Source organism: Anas acuta, chromosome 1 (genome assembly GCF_963932015.1).
Source record: "Anas acuta chromosome 1, bAnaAcu1.1, whole genome shotgun sequence".
Lineage (NCBI taxonomy): Eukaryota > Metazoa > Chordata > Aves > Anseriformes > Anatidae > Anas > Anas acuta.
In genome coordinates, this window is record NC_088979.1 from 60,829,302 (window position 1) to 60,848,192 (window position 18,891).

Sequence of the window (18,891 nt, forward strand, 5' to 3'; positions counted from 1 at the left end):
TTGCATGAAGCACGTAAATTAAGTATGGAGGAGCCATTACTTACAGCTGGTTTAGCTGAAATTGTACAGTGCTGATAAGCAACCAGTTGCTTGACACTAAGTAGAGGTTGAGACTGTAGCAGTGACCGACTTCTGAATATTAATTTTACTTGACTTGGCTTATTTTAATTCTCCTTCAGTTACTAAATCAAATTCAGACACACTGCATACCCACCCACTTTATTTGCAGACAAACTAAGCACGTCGGTACAGATATGTAGAGGAAAGGATACACAAAGATTGTTATTTCTATTTTTATACTCTTGGGAAGCACTTAGCAACTTCCTGAGGAATGCTCTTTGCAGCCGTCAGGCGACACTGAGATACACTTCCCGCCTAAGCATGCTCTCCGATTTGGAAGGCAGAGGCACAGACAGCCCTCAAACTGCCAACCTGAACTGCTCTCTGACCAAATTGTTACACTGATTGATTCACTACTGCAGCTCTGAGTTCACATTGGATCACTCTGCACAGGTTCTCCGGTTCTGCAAATTTACTAGACTCGGGAGCAGATAATTGCATAGCAGGAATGACAGCAAAGCCAGCAAGAAGCTAGTGCTGTGTGAGATGCCATCGCGGGGTGACAAGAGTGCACCTTCCACACTTGTGTATACAAGTTTGTGTGACACTGGCTTTTGCACTGTCACTGGGTGCTTTTCAGTGTTCCCACCTCAAAGCACAGCTCAGGAACTGGTTTAACTGGGGGCTAAAGGAGTCCCATGGGTAAAGGGCACCAGGGAGTGGACAAGGAGAGATGGAAACGGCAGAACCAGCATCGTGACAGAAAGGGCATGACTGGAGAGTGTTGTTCACCAGCAGCTGCTGGGAGAGCTCTTTGTGTGTCTGCATATAGCCTAGAGCAGCCCTTGTAATGCCTCAGGTTTTCCAGGGGACTCATCCAGCCCACAGCCAGCTCGACTGGGGAGCTGTGCAGGTGATGCAAAACAGTCATGGCTGCCCCTTCCGTTAGTCATGCTGGATTCATGTTTCCACATGAGTGACTTTTCTCAGATTCTTTCTGGCAGTGCAAGAATCCAGATTTTGCTGATTTACATCCCCTCTTCCTCTCCCTTCCCCTCTTTCCATTCTGCATCCTGTCAGCCCCCAAACTGCTGGGAGAGCCAAGATGTTTACAGAGCTCCTGCACAGATTCTTTACATGTCTTCACAGTTATGTTTGTGTAATTATTTACTAGTTACTCGTGTGGCTTCAGAACTGTATCTCTATAGTGTAGATAGATTCTCACACTGAAGAATGTGCCGTGGGAATTCTGTAATGTTAAGCATCCGCAGTGCATTTAAGGACTCTTGTGCTGTGAGCGTATAGCAATAATTCTGTTTGACTGATATCCACTTCACACTTTCAGTAAAATACTGAAAATGGTAAGTGCAGCTAAGGACAAACAGATGATATTTATTGTACACGTTTATTTTAGTCCTGAAAGATATTCGATGCCGGTACTCCCTCTGGTGGTTAGAAATACTCTTTTAGTTAAGGATTTGCTATTCCCCACCACCATTTCTTCATGAAATCAGCCCTGAGCCAATTACAGTTCTGTAAAACGTGTTTAGGAGAGTGTGGAGAGAAACACAGTGACTCAAGAGCGCTACTCAGATCCCACAGTACTGTCTCCCGCTGTGTATTGTAATTACAGGTCTAACACTTCAAAGCCAATTCGCTTGAGTGCATGCAGTTATATCAGCTGAAGGAACAAACACAGAGCCTGCATTCACCTCTCACGTGGTTTGGGACAGTCTGTCTAGAAACCGTGTAGGTCACTGCAAGGCTGTTGTGTGTTGCTGTGGATACTAAGAGATCACACCAGAGCATCAAGGCGTGATGAGAACTTCAGGATTCATGTGAATGGTGCATTTTTCATTAACAATTACACCTGGACCTCAAATTAATCTCTATCAAAAGCAACATTTGAGACTGTTTCTAAAATCACACACAGAAAGAGAAAAATAGGGAAGAACACTGAGCTGTCAGGCCCTGTCTCTCTCTTTTTGGAAAACTGCACCCTCGGTTTTCATCTTGAAGCTTTTGCATTTCTTTGGCATACATGCCCTTGGTAGTGTTTCAGTTCAATGAACGTGAGCTTTGGAAAGAGGGATGCACGTGTGCTTGTGAGAGAGGAAGCTGGAGCTCAGAACGGATGTTGGACTCGGCATTAATGCTGATCTGAAGATGTCTGTCCTTCAAGTTCAAGCATTTGTTGGCTCTGGGCTCAGTTCCTCCTGCAGCAAAGGCACAGCTGAGGAGCTCTGGTAGATGAACTCCATCCAACCCGCCGTGCTGGTGTGAGAAGTTGCTGTCGCAGCCTTTCCGCCCTGCGTTGCTGTGTCCTCGCATCAGTTTTGGCAGCCACCTCGACACCTGATGGGCTTCTCAGATCACTGAGGCCGGAGCAAGCTCTCTCACCAAGGAAAAGTGTGTGAATTTAGTGAACTGGTTTGGTGCAGCGGTGCTGGAGGGAATCATCAATGCTATAAAGAAGGGCCAGGAGGCAACATCCATTTCAAAGGAGCAGGAAGAGGAGCAGAGCCAACTTTGCTAACTAGACCAGCTCAGCTGCCTTTTAGCATCTCACCGTAAACCCGTGTTACGTGTTTTCAGCCAAAGGGCAGGCACATGTCTGTTCTGCCGTTTCTACCACGGGATGATCTCCAGCAGAGGCAAACCGAACAGGAGAAGCCAGCTAGGGGCTGTGTGATAATCTCGTAAATGCCTCCAGAAAGCTCTGCACATTGTTATTCACCACATGCTTTGGTCTCTGGAGAACTGGAGAACAGAGCATATGTATGGGCCCAGACATTGTGTGAGCCCACAGCTCCGCAAACATTTGATTTATATCCGTGTTACCAGTCTCTCGAGACTAACATCTCCCTGCCCAATAGTCCCTAGACAAAATAATAGGGGAAATAATTTATAATGTAGTTCTGGTTGTTTCCTCCCCCTCAGCACTTGATTTATAACTCTTCTGAAACTACTTGCTTCATGTGACTCTCCTCAACAGCCATCTGCAGTTGCTCCATGTGTGAAACAGTATTTCATGGCTAATTTGGAAGGATGGATGCCAGCAAAAATGTCAGCGCCTGTAGCTATGCTTTTAACAGGTTCACCTCTCTTTAAAAGTCCATTCAGTTGCTTTTAATTTGAACTATCTAATGCAGAGGCATTTGGAAGCATTTCACAAAAGCTGGATTTCAACAGGCATCTTGCTAATCAAATGAGTGCAACAGTGACTGAGCACTTGCTGTCTTTTTACATAGCATCTCCATATTTTCGACAGCAGCTGAGAGGCAGGATATTCATCTTTGTGAGCTGAATAATGTATTCTCCTTTGTGTTTTCTGACAGTTTGCATTGCATCAGTGGAGGTACAGATGACTCGGTTACATCTGTTTTAATTTCCGAGTCTCATGAATTGATTTGTAAGAAGCAGAAGCTCTTTTAATATTACTTGCCAAGATTTTGCAGCTGTGAATATTGGAACTTGAACAATACATAGCACTTAGAGTCAGAGTCTCATGCTCTCCACTCATTGCAGCTAGGAATCTCAGTGCTGAGCAAAGAATAAGTGGGGTAACAGCAGTGATCTAGTGCTTGCCAATTTATGTAGTGTGGATGCTTAATGAGTTGCAACATAAATGTAGTGCAAACACTGTTGGGATGTTTGGCTGGAACACTGGATGAACAAAGGAACTGGGCAGGCAAGCAGGGAAGGGATGCTGCTCAAGTATTTCCTTGCAATGCAAAGCATCCTCAGGACACGCATATGTCTGTACTGCATGGTGTAATACATGATAGCTTCATCTGAGCTTGCAGTTCTAAGTAAGCCACTTTGGGTAGGAAAGCAGCAGTACAAATGTTGCTACCCCAGTGATCTCTGCAGGATAATACCCAGTCAATGTAGGACACATGGAGCTCAGCATTCACATGAGTTTACTAATTCTCATGACAGAGTTTCTGTATTCTTTTGTTCAGTGTAGTCATTTTGAGACTGATAGAATTTTACTGTAATCCTGTAATCAGTTTCACTGATGCCAAAAAGACATGTCACAGTGTGAGTTGGTACTGTCTGGGTCACTGAAGCATTGAAGTTAGATCTTTGTTTGCTAGCGATACTTCTTTCCTTACAGCCTGACACATGGAGTAAAAAAAGGGCCTGGAAACCAGGCCCCTAGGTCTGTCACTGGGTCTGGCTGGAAAAGGTTGTCCTAACTCTTGTGAGTTTCCGTGGATGGCATGGAGAAGTAAGGTCCCACTGTCTGTCTAGCCAGAGACTGCAGAAGGTTGGGCTACTAATTCAGTATTTTGCAGTGACATTAAATGGGAAGGCAAAGTAGAGAGAGGGGTGTAAGCAGTGGGTAAGTGCATGCTCCCCAGTTAGCATGAGTGGCTAAGGTGGCTAGAATGTGGCTGTGAATAAAATGCTAAGGTGGCAAATTGTGTGTAGAGTGAGATCCTGTGTCCTGTGGTTCTCACACCCTCAGAGCCAAGACTGTCAGCAAACTTTATGTGTTTTTTTTGTTTGTTTGTTTGTTTGTTTGTTTTTGTTTTTGTTTTTTACTTCCCTCTGGCAAATCACAAGCAAATACATGAGCTCAGTTCTGGTGTGAGAAACTGTGAGGCTGCAGTATTTGGGATGGGAAAGACCTCCACACACTCAGGAGTTGTGCTCTCCAGGCCTCTGGGCATCTGGCAGCTTGACTGGGTGTCCAGAAGCCCTGGACAAATAGACATTTACTTTTCTTCCTCTTGGCCTAACAGTTCAAGTCAGTAAAAGACAATGTTTCAAGGGAAACCTGGATGTATCTTGGCTCAAAGTGTCCCTGTACGGTCTCTGACCTGCTTCTGCAGCTATGTTTAACCCCTCAACCTGGGAGTCTGAAGATAGCTTTGCAGAGCTGGCTCTAATTGTCCTGGAAGTCCAAGCTTTATTTATGTCAAGCCTTGGGTTAATGTCTTTGGCAAGACAAAGTGGTCATTACCTTAGTGAGTGATTTACAGGCACATTAAGGGCCTTTTACAGTGCCAGAACAGTCTTCAGGGAGCCTTAGACTAAACGAAATCTCTAAACCTCTGTTTTATTTTTCCATAAGAATGGCAGAATGAATATTTTCCTGTGTTGCAGGGTGCAGTGGTTCAAAGTGTATTGAAAGCCTCTGGACAGAGCTCCTGAGTGTAGAAAGTATTAGCTGGGTTATATATGACTCATACTTCTATGTAGGTGTCAGAAAAATCTTGTTTTCTTCATATTGTGCTTTCCTTCAGCGATGGAAAATGCTGTTCTATGTACGTGAGTGTCTTCTGCCTCCTTAATAGATCTCCCAGCAGGTCATGAAGGCGAGTGCCCACGGTTCAGTGTAAAATTCTGTTCTGAAATGATTACTTCAGAACTTGGACTTTGGACGTTTTACAGCTGACTTAGAAATATGTTTCTTGATCTGTTGGGCTGTTTGCTTTGCTTTGCAGTGTTTTATAATAACAACACAACAGGATTTTGGTAACTAGCAAACTTTATTATCAAAGTACGACAATGAATACTGAGAAGTAAATAGAGGAGATCGTGCCGTTTTGGTGCTTCAAGGAAAAACTGTTTGATTGCCTCACAAAGTACTTTTTTTATTGAAAATGCTATTTTTCATGGGAGCAAAGAGAGGAGAGGCAACATAAGAATTTTTCCCAGTGGAAAATTTTAAGAAATGAGTGATATTTTGTTTATAGAAGTACCATGTCCCTCAGTTTGCATGGGCAAGGACTGCCATGAGAGCCCGTCCAGGAAACATACCACAAAGAGGTGAATGGACACTTAGCATGCACAGACATCAGCTCCATCAGCAACCCTTGCAGTAGCATTACAAAACCAAATTATTATGTTATTTGACCTATCAGAAATTTCAGACTTGCTCCTTCTCTGACTCCTTCCATTTTTCCTCCTTCCCCTTCTCAGCAAGGTGCAGGAATGGCTGCACAAGCTTTGGTGGGACTGGTTGTTACCGCTGACACGCAGCTCACACTAGCATGCCATGGGGCAGGGGCTGTAGGTGCTGGGTGCATCTCTGTGTCCTTTTCTTTGAGACTTGAAATATAAAGTATATAAAATATAAAGTATATAAAATGAAATGCCAAGATCACATTTCCACCAGACCTGTAGAAACTCAGGCTGGCAGGAGCAGCCTCAGCAGGGACACTGAATAGAGCTGGTACCAGTAGATCTCCTTTATTTCCACCAAAGTCACTTCTCTGTATTAAGTGGTTATTTTGCTTTAATTTCCCCTCTACTTTCTCATACTTTTATCATTGGCCCTTTCATCTTATCCATCAGTCACCTCTATTCTTTTTCTCTTCATCTGAACAAAAGCCTACCCAAGTGGCCAACTCCACCATCTTCAGAAACTAACAAGCGCCACATCTGTGAGTCATCACACCCCTTCCTCTGACTGCCTACCATAATGTTTTCCTTGCAACGTATCTGTTTTACCTACTTGAAGAGCGAGCTCTCCAATCTCCAGATGTTGTTCTTCACTTATTTGCTCAGTCCTCAGATGACCCCCACCAGCTACTAGAAGGGTAATCCTGAGCAAATGGGAGAAAAGTTTCTTTCTCCTCACTAAACTACTCACCATCCTAAATTTGCAGTACCAAATCATTTGTTAATTACAAATAGCACGGTCATCTCTCAATGTTCTGCTGAAGATATTGAAAACTGAGTAGCTTCCTTTTGTGTGTTTGGAACTTTGTTGATTTTATTACCTTGTCTGTATTCCATGAAAACTGGTCTATTTTTTGAGTTTCTAAAACAGATGTCATGTTTTTTAGTTGTTGACCAAACCTGTATACCTTTTCCTTTTTATTTTTTTTTTCAGTTGCTCACTAATCTTTTATTCATTCATATTACCACATTTTTGGATAACATGAGGTGCTTCTCCCTGTTTCACCCTACACCTTGAAAAGACAACTCTAGTTATTTCGTATGTGGAACATTTGGCTTTTAATTTGCTTGATTTGCTGTTTTCAGACTTTGATATATGGATGCTTTTTTTTTTTTCCCCTCTCCCCTATGTGTAGATTTTTTCAGCCTTTATTCAGTGTTCCTCTTGGTTTCACTGGGAATGCAACAGCTGCAATATTGATCTAGAGTGTGGATGGATTTTATTTTCTGCCTCTATGTTTATGTGTTTTAAATGCATTTGGAGTAATAGGGAGCGTGCAGAAAACATGTATATCCCATATGACTATAAACAGGAACCTAAAGGATGACAGATACAGTCACTGTGTTGAGCTTCTCAGAAAGACCCTGTATCTTGAACCACCTCTGACTCTGAACCACCCTGAAGCTCAATACTAAGTGACAAAGCCTGCTGTCCAAAATCTGCTGTTGTGAATGACTTGTAAGACAAAGATTCGTACTGGCCTTTCATATACTAGTGGCCGAACAGTGATGTTTGCAGTTTTCAGGAATATGACTGCTAACTTGGGGTGTTAGATTTTCTGGCCTTCCTATTACTAGGGGTATAAACATGCTATGAATAGTGCTTTTCTGTCATGCCACAATCACCTTGTGCCAACTTGTCATCAAACAAAAATATTTCTTTATTTATAATAATCCTTCTTTCAAAGACTAGAATGAAATGTTGGTTGTCACATTTAACTTCTTACTATTTTCAGTGGTGTTGTTCCTAATGCCTATTCTTCTTTCCACAGGGAGAAAGAGGCTTGCCGGGTCTACAGGGTGTGATTGGGTTTCCTGGAATGCAAGGACCTGAAGGTCCTCCTGGGCCACCAGGGCTTAAGGTAGGTATTAAGCTTTAATATTTAAAACACTCAGATTTCCCTAAATTGTTGTCCGTAGGAAAGACAAAGCTATCTCTTTTCCTTTACAGGGTGATACTGGAGAACCAGGACTGCCAGGAACAAAAGGAACAAGAGTGAGTTCTAACTTACATTTTTGTAGTTTATGTTTGTATGTCTTTCGTGTTTATATGTCTTTCATGTTTTCATGTCTTTATATGTCTTTCATGTTTATATGTCTGTTCATGTTTATATGTCTTTCACTCTTCCTAGCTGCCTTCAAGTGGATGATGGGGTTATTCTCTTCTTTGCGTTAATCAACTGCATCCCCTTGTGCTGCACAATAATTCAAGATTTTTGCTCTTGCCTTTGAAGTTCTTTCTGCATTGTGCAGTCAGTGCTTTTGCCCATTTCCTTTTTGCCCACTACTTATCACTGCATCAACAACTCTGGTTTTAATATTCCTTTGAGAGCCTTCTGACCTACCAAGAGGCTTCATTCCAATAGAATGTGAACCACGTAACCTCCTTGAAGTGCTCCAGCAGAGATGCTGACACACTCACAAGCATGTATATGTTAAAAATTTACACAGGGTGTAGAGACAAATTAAAGCTGGGGCTTTCATCCCCCGACTTCTTCAGTTTTAAGGGAGGCCCTAAACATGCCTTCCTGTTGTAATTTCTGTTTAATGTGGTACTTACAAAACACTCAATTAGTATATTATAGTAGCCAGGGCTGTGTCTTCTTGTGTTTTGTCAGATGCCAAGCTCATTCTGAGCATTTTCACATTTTGTAATGTACTGATGAAAGAGAATTTGAGTGACTTGATGAGCAATGATACATTTTAAACTGTGCCCTCTTGTCCACAGATTTACAAAATGCTGTGTTCTCCATTTGCCTGTAGTGGCCTGCAGCACAAAGAATTTACAAAATCAGTCACAGTGTCTAAAGTATTATAGAGAGGTATTCTGATAGATCAAGAAATCCTCATTTCAGTCCATGAAGTTCATGGTATCCTGTATGTTAACATAAATTAGCATCACCTGGCAAATCCATTCATGGTTTGCAGTGCAAGTAGACTGTACTTTTGCAATGGTAAAGTTTTGGAAGATGCAAATATGCTATCTGAGCTTCTGGAATCTCATACATCTTTTCTGTTCCACAATAAATAAACTGGTAGGATGAAAATGAAGTGCCAAGTCAAACTCCAGATTCATTACACTGGAAAGCTATTCAGGGAGAGGGAGTTATTTCAAATCAGTTGTGTGGTTTTTTTTTTGGATGATAAAAATGAAATTGACAAACTGATGTGTCTGATGAAAGATGAAAAAGCAACTTTACAGTGACTTAGCATCCTCCTCTGCTATGAAGAGGTGTCTACAGTAAATTTCACGTTGTGAAGCATGGTTGTGAGAAGACAGAAACTCTGCATTCCTTCATTATGTCTGTGTAAGGTTCCGATGCAGTTTCAGTTGAATAAAATGCGTATTGCTGCTTAAAATTTACAGAATTATAAAAAAGTGCTTTCAGTCACCAATCGCTAAAATGCTGTGGTTGGGAGGTTTGGAGATTAGGGCTATTTTCCCAAGAGAGTTTAAAAGAAAGTTTTACTCTGATTTTTACTGTCCCCACTGGAAAGGAGACTAGACATGCAGCTTGTCATTGTTGTTTTGTGGTTTTGTCAGTTCAGTTTCCCAAGTTCAGTATGTTTTTGTCAATTGCAGGGCCCACCAGGACCATCAGGATTTCCAGGAAACCCAGGCCTTCCTGTACGTGTGAAGTATATGTATTTTTACAAAGAATATCAAAAGCGAACATCAGGTGATTGTCTGACCTGGATTGCTAATTTCTTTACTTCCTTTTTATGTAGGGCATTCCTGGACAAGATGGCCCTCCTGGTCCACCTGGCATTCCAGGATGTAATGGAACAAAGGTGACATTTACATATGTTTATAACAACATCTCTGTGTTGGAATAAAAACATCCTTCAAAAGTGTTCCCTAAACAAAACCGATTTCTCTGTTCTCCTTAGGGTGAAAGAGGTCCAGTAGGTCCCCCAGGGTTACCAGGACTGACTGGGAGCATAGTAAGTAGATTCTTCATGCTTAGTTCACTTCACTTGTTTCAACTCCGATTCTTGAAATTTAGATATAATTATACAGCATTATATAGATTATAAAATGTAAAATATGCAATACTGAGGAAAAATAACATCAAATATGTCTTTTTCCACAGGGACCCCCAGGACCTCCTGGAATGAAGGTACATTTTGCTCTAGATGTGATCATACCCTGTTTCTAATGAAAAGAATTAGAATGAGCTCTACACCCTCTAAGACTAGCAGTCCTTCGTTAAGTACTAAAAAACTGTACTGGTGTGCTTCACTTTGTACTCTGCTCTGCAGTCCTCCTAAATAAAGGCAGTGGAACAACATCCAGTTCATAACAATTACACGTTTGTGTTGTTCCATGCAGGTCTTTAAAGTGTAAGTATTTTATGAAGCACAATAGAAAAAATAGTACATATCATTAACTTTGCATAAGTATTGTGGTGGCCACAAAGTTGTGCATACAGATTTAGATAGGTGTTATGTTTCCAACATTTGTTTTCATACTGGCATTTCAGTTTTCAAAGTAGTTTAACATAGAGAATGTTTGTGGAAGAAAGTCACCCCTCAAGTTATAGCAATGTTGTACAAAAATGCAGGAAAAAAACAGGATCTTTTGCTATCAGAAAAAGAGGCATAAAGAAGCAGGTAACAATTGGAATAGTTTTCCAAAATAAGAAAGACAAAGTGTATCTATTTTTTAAAGAAAAAGGAGAGCTTTGATTTCAAAATTAGTTATAAGACTAAGATCTCATCCTGGAGAAGAGACCGCAAAGTTACCAATTCCATTAATAGCCAGGCCAGACATTCTCATTGTCTACTAATGCTGTAGTAGTGATAGATTGGTGGGAAAATCTTTCTGATTACACATTACAGTGCAGAGAATAAGAGTATGAATGATGATTTGGTACTGGAATCTCTTAGATGTTAAGTGAGGTGACTCTTAAAAGGGAATTTTCCAAATGATTCCAGATTTTACATAGCTCTAACTTTCTTCTTATCTTAACATTTTTGAATGTGTTTGAATGGATATTAAAGTACTATTGTTTTTATTTTATTTTATTTTTTGTTATAGGGAGATCCAGGTGAAGTGATTGGTCTTTTACCTTCTAGTGTGCTAAAAGGTGAAAAAGGCTTTCCTGGCCAACCTGGACTACCTGTAAGTCTAAATGATGTTTGAATACCAGAGAGTTTCAATTAAAATTATATAAATATAATGAAATTGCCAAATACATATCACTTTTTAATTATGCCTTTTCATTTTTTTTTATAGGGTCCACCTGGAACTGCAGGGTTTCAGGGACCAATGGGGCCACCAGGGCTTCCAGGAGAACCAGTAAGTTTCCTGTGATGGAATCACATGTAATGGTGATTTGCACTTCACCTACAGGAAAGTCCTACAAGGTGTTAGGATTTAGGAAAGACAACCTGTGGTTTCAGGCTATGTATTTAGTCTCCTAGATTCTGTCATGGTAGGATTGCATAGGTACATAGGTATTCAATAGCACTGCTCCTAGAGTCATCTTCTTGGAGGATTTGGAGGATTTTATTTGTGGGAAAGGGGTTGTAATATACTTAATCCTCCTTCTCTGTCTTCCCGCACTTAATCTATAGAACACAAACTACAAACCTAGCAGCCAGATCTAAATCAAAATGTATGCTGAGATTATTATTATGGGCAGTTGAGTAAGAAGCACTGTGGAAAGCAGGACAGCATCAAATTCATATTATTCCTAATGCTGAAGGCATTTTAACTATCTGAAATGTTGTCAGATCTAATAGATATCTAATGTCGTCTCTTCCTGTGCTGGATACGGGTAATGTTCATAGGGATCAGTTACTTCCATCTGACGAAAGTCCACTTAGTGTTTCTGGCTATTAAGTGAGCATATGTTTTCCTCCTGAAGAAAACTGAAAGTGGTCTAAAGGAAAATGGTCATACAGTTTAGTCAGCACTTGCACTTGTTGATGTAAAAAAGAACAAGTTTAATGAAAGAAAGGTGAGGATTAATGTTTATCACTGTCCATTTATGTAGTCAGTAGTGCACAAAACTGTGGAAAAAAAAGTCATTAGTGAAGTTATTTTGCAGTGCAGTACCTCAGATTTTCTGTGACTGTCTCCTGTCTACATGCTGATTAGATCCAGCACTCTTAACTGTAAAGCCAGCTCTGATGAAAGATCTTTGACAGGTTCTGTTTATTTTATTATTTAGGCTAAGTTGGAAGCTACAGGCGGTAGCAGAAAAATACTTTAGATCTTGGTTTAATGGAGAGATTTGCATTTTTGATCTCATTATAGAATAAGGAATTATTCAGCCTAGCATGCTTTATATATGTCTGCTGAAATGTACTGTCTTGTAGGGTCCCCCAGGGCCACCAGGACCTCCAGGCGAGAAGGTAAGACTTTATTATAAAGATTATCTGCTTGTTTAGTTATTTGGCACATCAGTTCCCCCAAATTTGGAAACTAATAGTCCTAAAGGAGTAGGTTTTCTTGCAATCTGGGGATAAGTTGATGAGGCATCACAGAGAAAGCTTTTTATTTTTTCATTTATTTATTTTATTTTTGATTAGATCTGTTGCCTCAGTTGATCAAGTCAGTAATAATTACAACATTCTGTGATTACTGGGACTCATTTTAAAATGCCAAAATTTAACAGTAAAATGTTGAAAAAAGAGCATGATGACACTAAAATTATGCAATAAATTTTATTATATATTTATTTTATTTTTTTTCACAAATTTGTGTGACAACTGGAGGTTTAGGACATGATTTATTTGTTTATTTAATATGTGCATTTAAAAGACCTATCTTGTCTTTCATACTCTCTTTACTTTAGCCATGTACAAAATATTTCTGTATGTGTGTATGTATGCACATGTTCACTGCTGATGAAAATTTACTATGTGTAATTTTTATTTTCAGGGCTACATGGGTTTGGGCTTTCAGGGTCCAAAAGGTGAAAAGGTAAGTCTCTTCTAAAGAATTAGAGAACAACTTCCATAAAATATTCTTGAGACTTGTTGTTTTAACTAAATAAACTTCTGGAACTAATCTGTGAAGAAAATCAGCTCAAAGGCATTGTAAGTTTTAGGCAACTTGAGTTAATCAAATCTGTAACTCATAGCTAAATGAACAGAAGTCCTAAACAGTTTCAGATTTTTATCTGTAACTGTTATCCTGTTTTCTAGCTGTGACTAGTACCAACTACTTTAGTTTATCGTAGGGAGATCTGGAAACATTTACTCTGCATATTAGGACTCATCATGAGATTAATTTGAAAACAATTTTGTTCTGATATATGCTGTCTGAAATTGTCGGAATTAGTTGAGATAGGGCTCTTGAGGTCCTGTCTGTATCACTGCTTTAGAATGAATAGAGGGTGTGGTTTTGAGTCAGATCTTGCGGTTGTCCCCTGTGTTTTGGCTCAACCAGGAGCATTTTTGAGCGAGTACAATCTGGTTTCCTTTAGCATGAAACTAAACCAAAAGCTGTGCTTCAGGAGCATGCTACAGTCAGTGCTGAGGGCTGACCCTGTTGGAAGAGAGTGTGGTTAGTCCAAAGTAAATTGCCCAAAACACATACAGTGTCAACACCGATCCTTCTCTATCAACCCTTTTGCCTTCTACATGGGCTTCTGTTGTGCTGCAGTACCTGCTAAAGTGGAAGAGAGCTGCAGCCTTGCTGGTGCTGTGTGACTGCAACTGGTGATGCAGTTATTTTCTTAGTTACCAATGCTGCCAGCTTGTTCATAAATATGGTCAACGTCCCAGAGTGCAGCGTGAGACTTCATGCTGTCCAACTCCTAGCCCTTTGCTGCAGTAGTACCAAGCAAATGACCTTTCTTATTTTTGCCTTGTTTGTTGATTTTGCTGTGACGACTGATTTCCTGCCTGCTGCATGACTGTTTCAGCATTGATGCATTGCTGAGTTACCATGTATTACCTTTGGTGACTGATCCCATTTATTCCCTTAGCCAGCATCAAATGAGAGGTAATGCATCATAAAAAGATGCATAAAGTGCTCTGTGTTGCATTTTCAGGAGGCAAGAAATGCTTGGAGTCATAGGTTATTGGGTAAACTGCTAATGTGTCTGAGCCCTTCTCCAAAAGCTTCTTACGTATGTCATTGGCAGAGACCTTTGGGAGTATAAGTAAATCATTACATAGGCTTTTTTTTTTTTTTTTTTTTCTTTTTTAGCATACTATTCCTACTGGATAGGATTTTTCATGACGTGGTACATCATTGAGATTAACTTTTTATCATAGAATTGCTTGAAAAATGTTGATAATAGAACTAAGTACGTGGAGATTTCCTGGATACCTTAGGCTTAGCAAAAAATAAACAGTATTGATATGTGTTATTTTATGGCAGAAATGCATCAATCCTTTTTGGAGGTGTTTTACCATGAAAGATAGTCATATTTCATTATATAAGCATATATGGTTTTTACTCTGTTGTGGATGCACACACAATGAAAAAATATGATCCACACTTGTTTTATTGAAGTTGGTCTCAGTAATGTTTTCAATGGTCTGTCCCGGATTTGGTGTTGACAGGGAGAACAAGGAGTCCGTGGTCCCCCAGGGCCACCAGGACCTTCACCACATGCGAAAGAAAAAGGAAGCGAAATCATAAAGGGAGAAAAGGTGAGACCTTAAATGATCAACCTTCAATAGTAGTCATTAGAACTAACAGAAGTAAAAGAGGAAGAAAATAATGAGTCATCCACAGCCAACTATTCAAAACTGTTTGGCTTTATGTAATACATTTTGATTGTCTTTCTGGAAGTTTCTCTGAAAAATATGATGACAAATGTATAAACAATTGCATAAAGAAGTAACACAAATAGCAGAAGACTTTCTGAAGAAGCGGAATTGATAAACATTGTAAATCCTAAATTTTATAAAAATTTGAATTAAGTAGCTTACACTGCACTTTTCATTTACAGAATCACATCCATGGAGTTTGAGTGTTAATGAATTATCATTAATTTTCAGTTATTGAATTAGACCCTCTAAGCAATATATACTAGCATAAAAATTAGCTTAATGGATTCATGTTTTGTGTTTTGTCTAACCTCTTTTTGCATGTCATACTATTAGGCATAGTTCTTGAAGTGGAGAACAGTATTAAATGTGCTACGTCTGATATGAAGAAGTAAATGATTTACAGCCTAAATGAATTATGGGTAAAATTTTCCTTACTAATCTACCTTTTTTTTTATAATTACATTAGGGTGAACAAGGTCAAAAGGGAGAACAGGGAATCCCAGTAAGTATTTGTAGATTTTTTTTATTACAATAAAAATACTGAAGAATCTAATGATGGCCCTGAATATCTTTATACCTAAAAGCAAATTTACTTTTGAATATGGCAGTATTATTAATCTGGTATGTATTTGCCTTCCAGGGATTGCCAGGCTCAGCTTTCAGAGGAGAAAAAGGTGAACCTGGGGCGCCTGGTCCACAGGTAAGTATCAATAATGTGATTACAGTCATTGCATTGCATCCCTAAACTAATTAAACTTAGTAACTATTAGTGAAACATTAAATTTGGTATATATCAAACAACAAGGGCAGGTTTACAAGGCAAGATAGTGATAACATCCAGTAAAGTTAATAGGTAACATGCTTTCACGTAACTAAAGACAGTGGCTGCAGTGCTGAAGGCAGAGGCAAGACTCCCATTGATCCCAACTGAAGCAAGGTAAGGTCATTCCAAAACAGAAGGAAAAGCAAAGCAAATCACACTATATGAATGACTTTAGCCAAGTGTTGAATTTGTTTCAGATACTCAGGAATGGAGCAAAAAAAATTAGATGACTGATAAAAGTTAACTTGCTGGTTTCTAGGCTGACCATAAGGCCACAATGTCTGTTGCATTTGCCTAGTTTGACCTATATCATAGTCTCATCCATACAATTTCTGTGAGCCATGCTGTATCTTTCACAGCTGATCTGGTAAGCAAAAGCAGTTTCTACATGAAAATGTATCTACAGTTTCTCAAATTGTGGGTCATCATAAAGCATTAGAAAATGACCAAGCACAGCTATAGGCATTGAATTGTATTGCAGGCTGAAAGAGATCTTCCTCCTTATTTCCTACTATACTTCAAGGTTGAGTGTTCTGTCAACCCATCAGTAAAGGTGCATGATGGAAGTATCCCTGCTATCAGATACATGTTTTTACTCCTACAGTAAATGAGGGTTTGAAAGCTGGAAGGACGGATAAATGTTGGCCTGGAGCCAGCTGAGGAAGCATCTTTGCATTGTTCAAAAATAAATCTTTCGGGTTCTGCAGAGTTCTTTGAACAAAGCTTCAAAGATCTTTTAATATAACTATTGCTCTTCAAGGAAATCACAGCTACTTCTGAAATTAAGAAAAGGCACAAAAGATTAGCCAATACTGAGATCTGATATTGTAGTTTTATGGAATTGTTTGACTACCATATGGCTAATTCCAATCAGAGAGAACATAAAAAGATTCTCCTGACCGCCTTGGTCTGGTGGATCTTTTTCATGTCCTTCTTGTGCTGGGGGTCCCAGTGCTGAATGCAGAAATCTAGGTGGGATAGGATATAATTTGTAGTATGTTGAGTAGTATAAGCACCAGGCAGTCACAGTTTGCTTGCTTTTTAACCTCTACACCGTCAGCTATTTTAGCACTCTTAATGAATGCATTACAGTAGTGATTATTTTGTTCTAGTAGTTCACCCATCATATTTAGAAATTGTGTACCAGTGACCATCTGCTTAAGCAGAGTGGAACTTGCTGTTTTACAGGGAAAGCCTGGAAAAGATGGCGAGCCAGGACCAAAAGGACAACCTGTATGTATTTCACTGAATTATACTATTTCTTACATTCAAAACCAAAGAGTTGTCTGTGTATTATAAGTGGTTGACATTTTCTAGCCTTCCAAATTATTTACTTAAAATTATTGTGCTTGTTGAGTTTAATTTAAAACTTGGATGCTGTCAGAGCTAATGTGCAACTATGTTTGCCTTTTTTTGGTGTCACTGTCTTCTACGTTCAGGGTTTGCCTGGAGGGTTTGGGATTCCGGGACGGCCTGGGGAACCTGGTGCTAAGGTGAGTCAGAGCCTGTGCTTGTCACTACAGAGTGAGGAGCTATGAGCTCGTATGGCCAGTTCATAGGTGTGCACTGAAACATCATATGCATGTAAAGCAGTGTTAAATGAACATTGCTATGCTAACAAATTATTGTTTAGTATAATATTCCAGGTGCTTAGCATTTGGATTTTGTGGGAATCTGTGTCAAAGAGTTCATTTGCTAAAGAAACTATTATTGTTATTATTGTTGTTGTTATTATTATTATTATTATTATTATTATTATTATTATTATTATTTTGTGAAGAACATCTGATCTGGATTTAAAGCATAACTTGTATTTTCCTTTAGGGTGAAAAAGGTGATCGAGGTCCTCAAGGTCCTCCAGGAAGAGTAAGTAAAACAAATTCTTGTTTTATTTTAAATTTAAATGAAGATAAAAATTTTGAGAAAGTCAAAGCACTCAAACATAAAGAAAAAAAAAAGAGAGAGATTATGCATATTCTGATCTTGTTCAAATCAGTCATGTCCTCAGTTTTTCTTAATGGAAACAAAAGCCTTATTTCTGAAGTATGTTTGAAATTTGGGAAAGGAGTTTTCAAAGAATATGAATTTTGAATGTTTTTGAGAGTGGAACTATAAGGCATTGTTAATCAGTACAAACTAAGAGAGAGTTCAAAAGAATACATCTGTCAGCATTGTAGTCTATAAATTTTTTAACACTTCAAATAAAAAATGGGACTGGTTAGCAGCAGACATATCTTTGATGGTGCTGCTTTCCCAGCAACTGAAAAAATTCCCAACATCTGCTCATTTGTTTTGAAAAAAGGTGTGTACTTCTTGAATATTGTATTGTAAATGTTAGTATCTTCTATGTCAAACTCAGATCAACAGTAGAAATCACTGGAGTGGAGTATTTTAAGATGAAAGGTAACATAAACCCAATGGATCAGTGCTTAGAACATACTGAAGCTTCTTTCCATCATCTTCATTCAGAAAGGTGCTATCAAGTTTTCCACTTAAGCGTATGACTGATATGAAGGAATTTTGGTAGAATATGAAATCCTTATTTTCTCTGGTAATTCCTCAGCAGCTACAACACTCTCACAGCAATTGGTACCTGTCAATGAGATTGCCTGTATGACCAAAACTGCTCAAAGCTGTTAACACAAAACAAAGTGGCTTCTGTGCCATCAGGTTGTAATGGATGACATACAAACTACTAGAGCACAGTTGTGTGTTTCTAGTTTCCTCATCTTTGTCCTGTGATTCAGGTTATAGATACTGGACCAATGGATGCTTTTGGTGAAAAGGGAGACCCTGGAGTTTCAGGTTTGCCTGGACAAAAAGGTCAAAAAGGTGAAAAAGGTACGTATTCTCCATTGTCTTTATGACTGAGTTGTGCTTTTCATTTTCTTGCTAAAGGAAATTAAAATCCCACTGTCTGTGGGCTCAGCGGCTCTATGTAACTGTGGAATGTTCCAGTTTTTCATTTAATTGCTTTCAAATTATTACATTTTTTCATAGTTTTAGTCAACACTTCTTCTCATCATTAATAAGACAACATTTCATTAATAGTTTGGAAAAGAATAAATGGGGCCTGTGTTTATGGAGGTTAAAAAATACAATGAGATTTTTTAATAAAGAAGTGAATACAATCACAAAGTAGATAATAGTGCAGAGAATCTTGAAGAGATGCCTCAAAAAAAGTCAATAGCTAAATTTTAATTCTTTAAATGGAATTGTGTTATTTGCAAAATTCCTCAGTAGACAGGAAATTCCTATAGACAGCATTCTCAATTTCCCCATTACAGACATTTCCCTGTTGAAGAAAGACCAATGGAGAAGATGGCACACCACAGGGACTTTTCACTAAGTGT

At 39.2% G+C, this 18,891-nt stretch overlaps 1 protein-coding gene across 1 annotated transcript in view; it reads left to right on the top strand.

The window, feature by feature from the left end:
* COL4A1 (collagen type IV alpha 1 chain) overlaps positions 1 to 18,891 on the top strand; it is a 130,512-nt gene that overhangs the window by 65,007 nt on the left and 46,614 nt on the right. Inside the window, exons 3-19 of the mRNA XM_068678507.1 lie at positions 7,749 to 7,838; positions 7,928 to 7,972; positions 9,560 to 9,604; positions 9,706 to 9,768; positions 9,868 to 9,921; positions 10,071 to 10,097; positions 11,018 to 11,101; positions 11,216 to 11,278; positions 12,304 to 12,339; positions 12,869 to 12,910; positions 14,503 to 14,592; positions 15,182 to 15,217; positions 15,356 to 15,415; positions 16,727 to 16,771; positions 16,978 to 17,031; positions 17,363 to 17,404; positions 18,286 to 18,379. Of these exons, the coding sequence (XP_068534608.1) occupies positions 7,749 to 7,838; positions 7,928 to 7,972; positions 9,560 to 9,604; positions 9,706 to 9,768; positions 9,868 to 9,921; positions 10,071 to 10,097; positions 11,018 to 11,101; positions 11,216 to 11,278; positions 12,304 to 12,339; positions 12,869 to 12,910; positions 14,503 to 14,592; positions 15,182 to 15,217; positions 15,356 to 15,415; positions 16,727 to 16,771; positions 16,978 to 17,031; positions 17,363 to 17,404; positions 18,286 to 18,379 (970 nt within the window). The remainder of the gene's footprint in view (positions 1 to 7,748; positions 7,839 to 7,927; positions 7,973 to 9,559; positions 9,605 to 9,705; positions 9,769 to 9,867; positions 9,922 to 10,070; positions 10,098 to 11,017; positions 11,102 to 11,215; positions 11,279 to 12,303; positions 12,340 to 12,868; positions 12,911 to 14,502; positions 14,593 to 15,181; positions 15,218 to 15,355; positions 15,416 to 16,726; positions 16,772 to 16,977; positions 17,032 to 17,362; positions 17,405 to 18,285; positions 18,380 to 18,891) is intronic.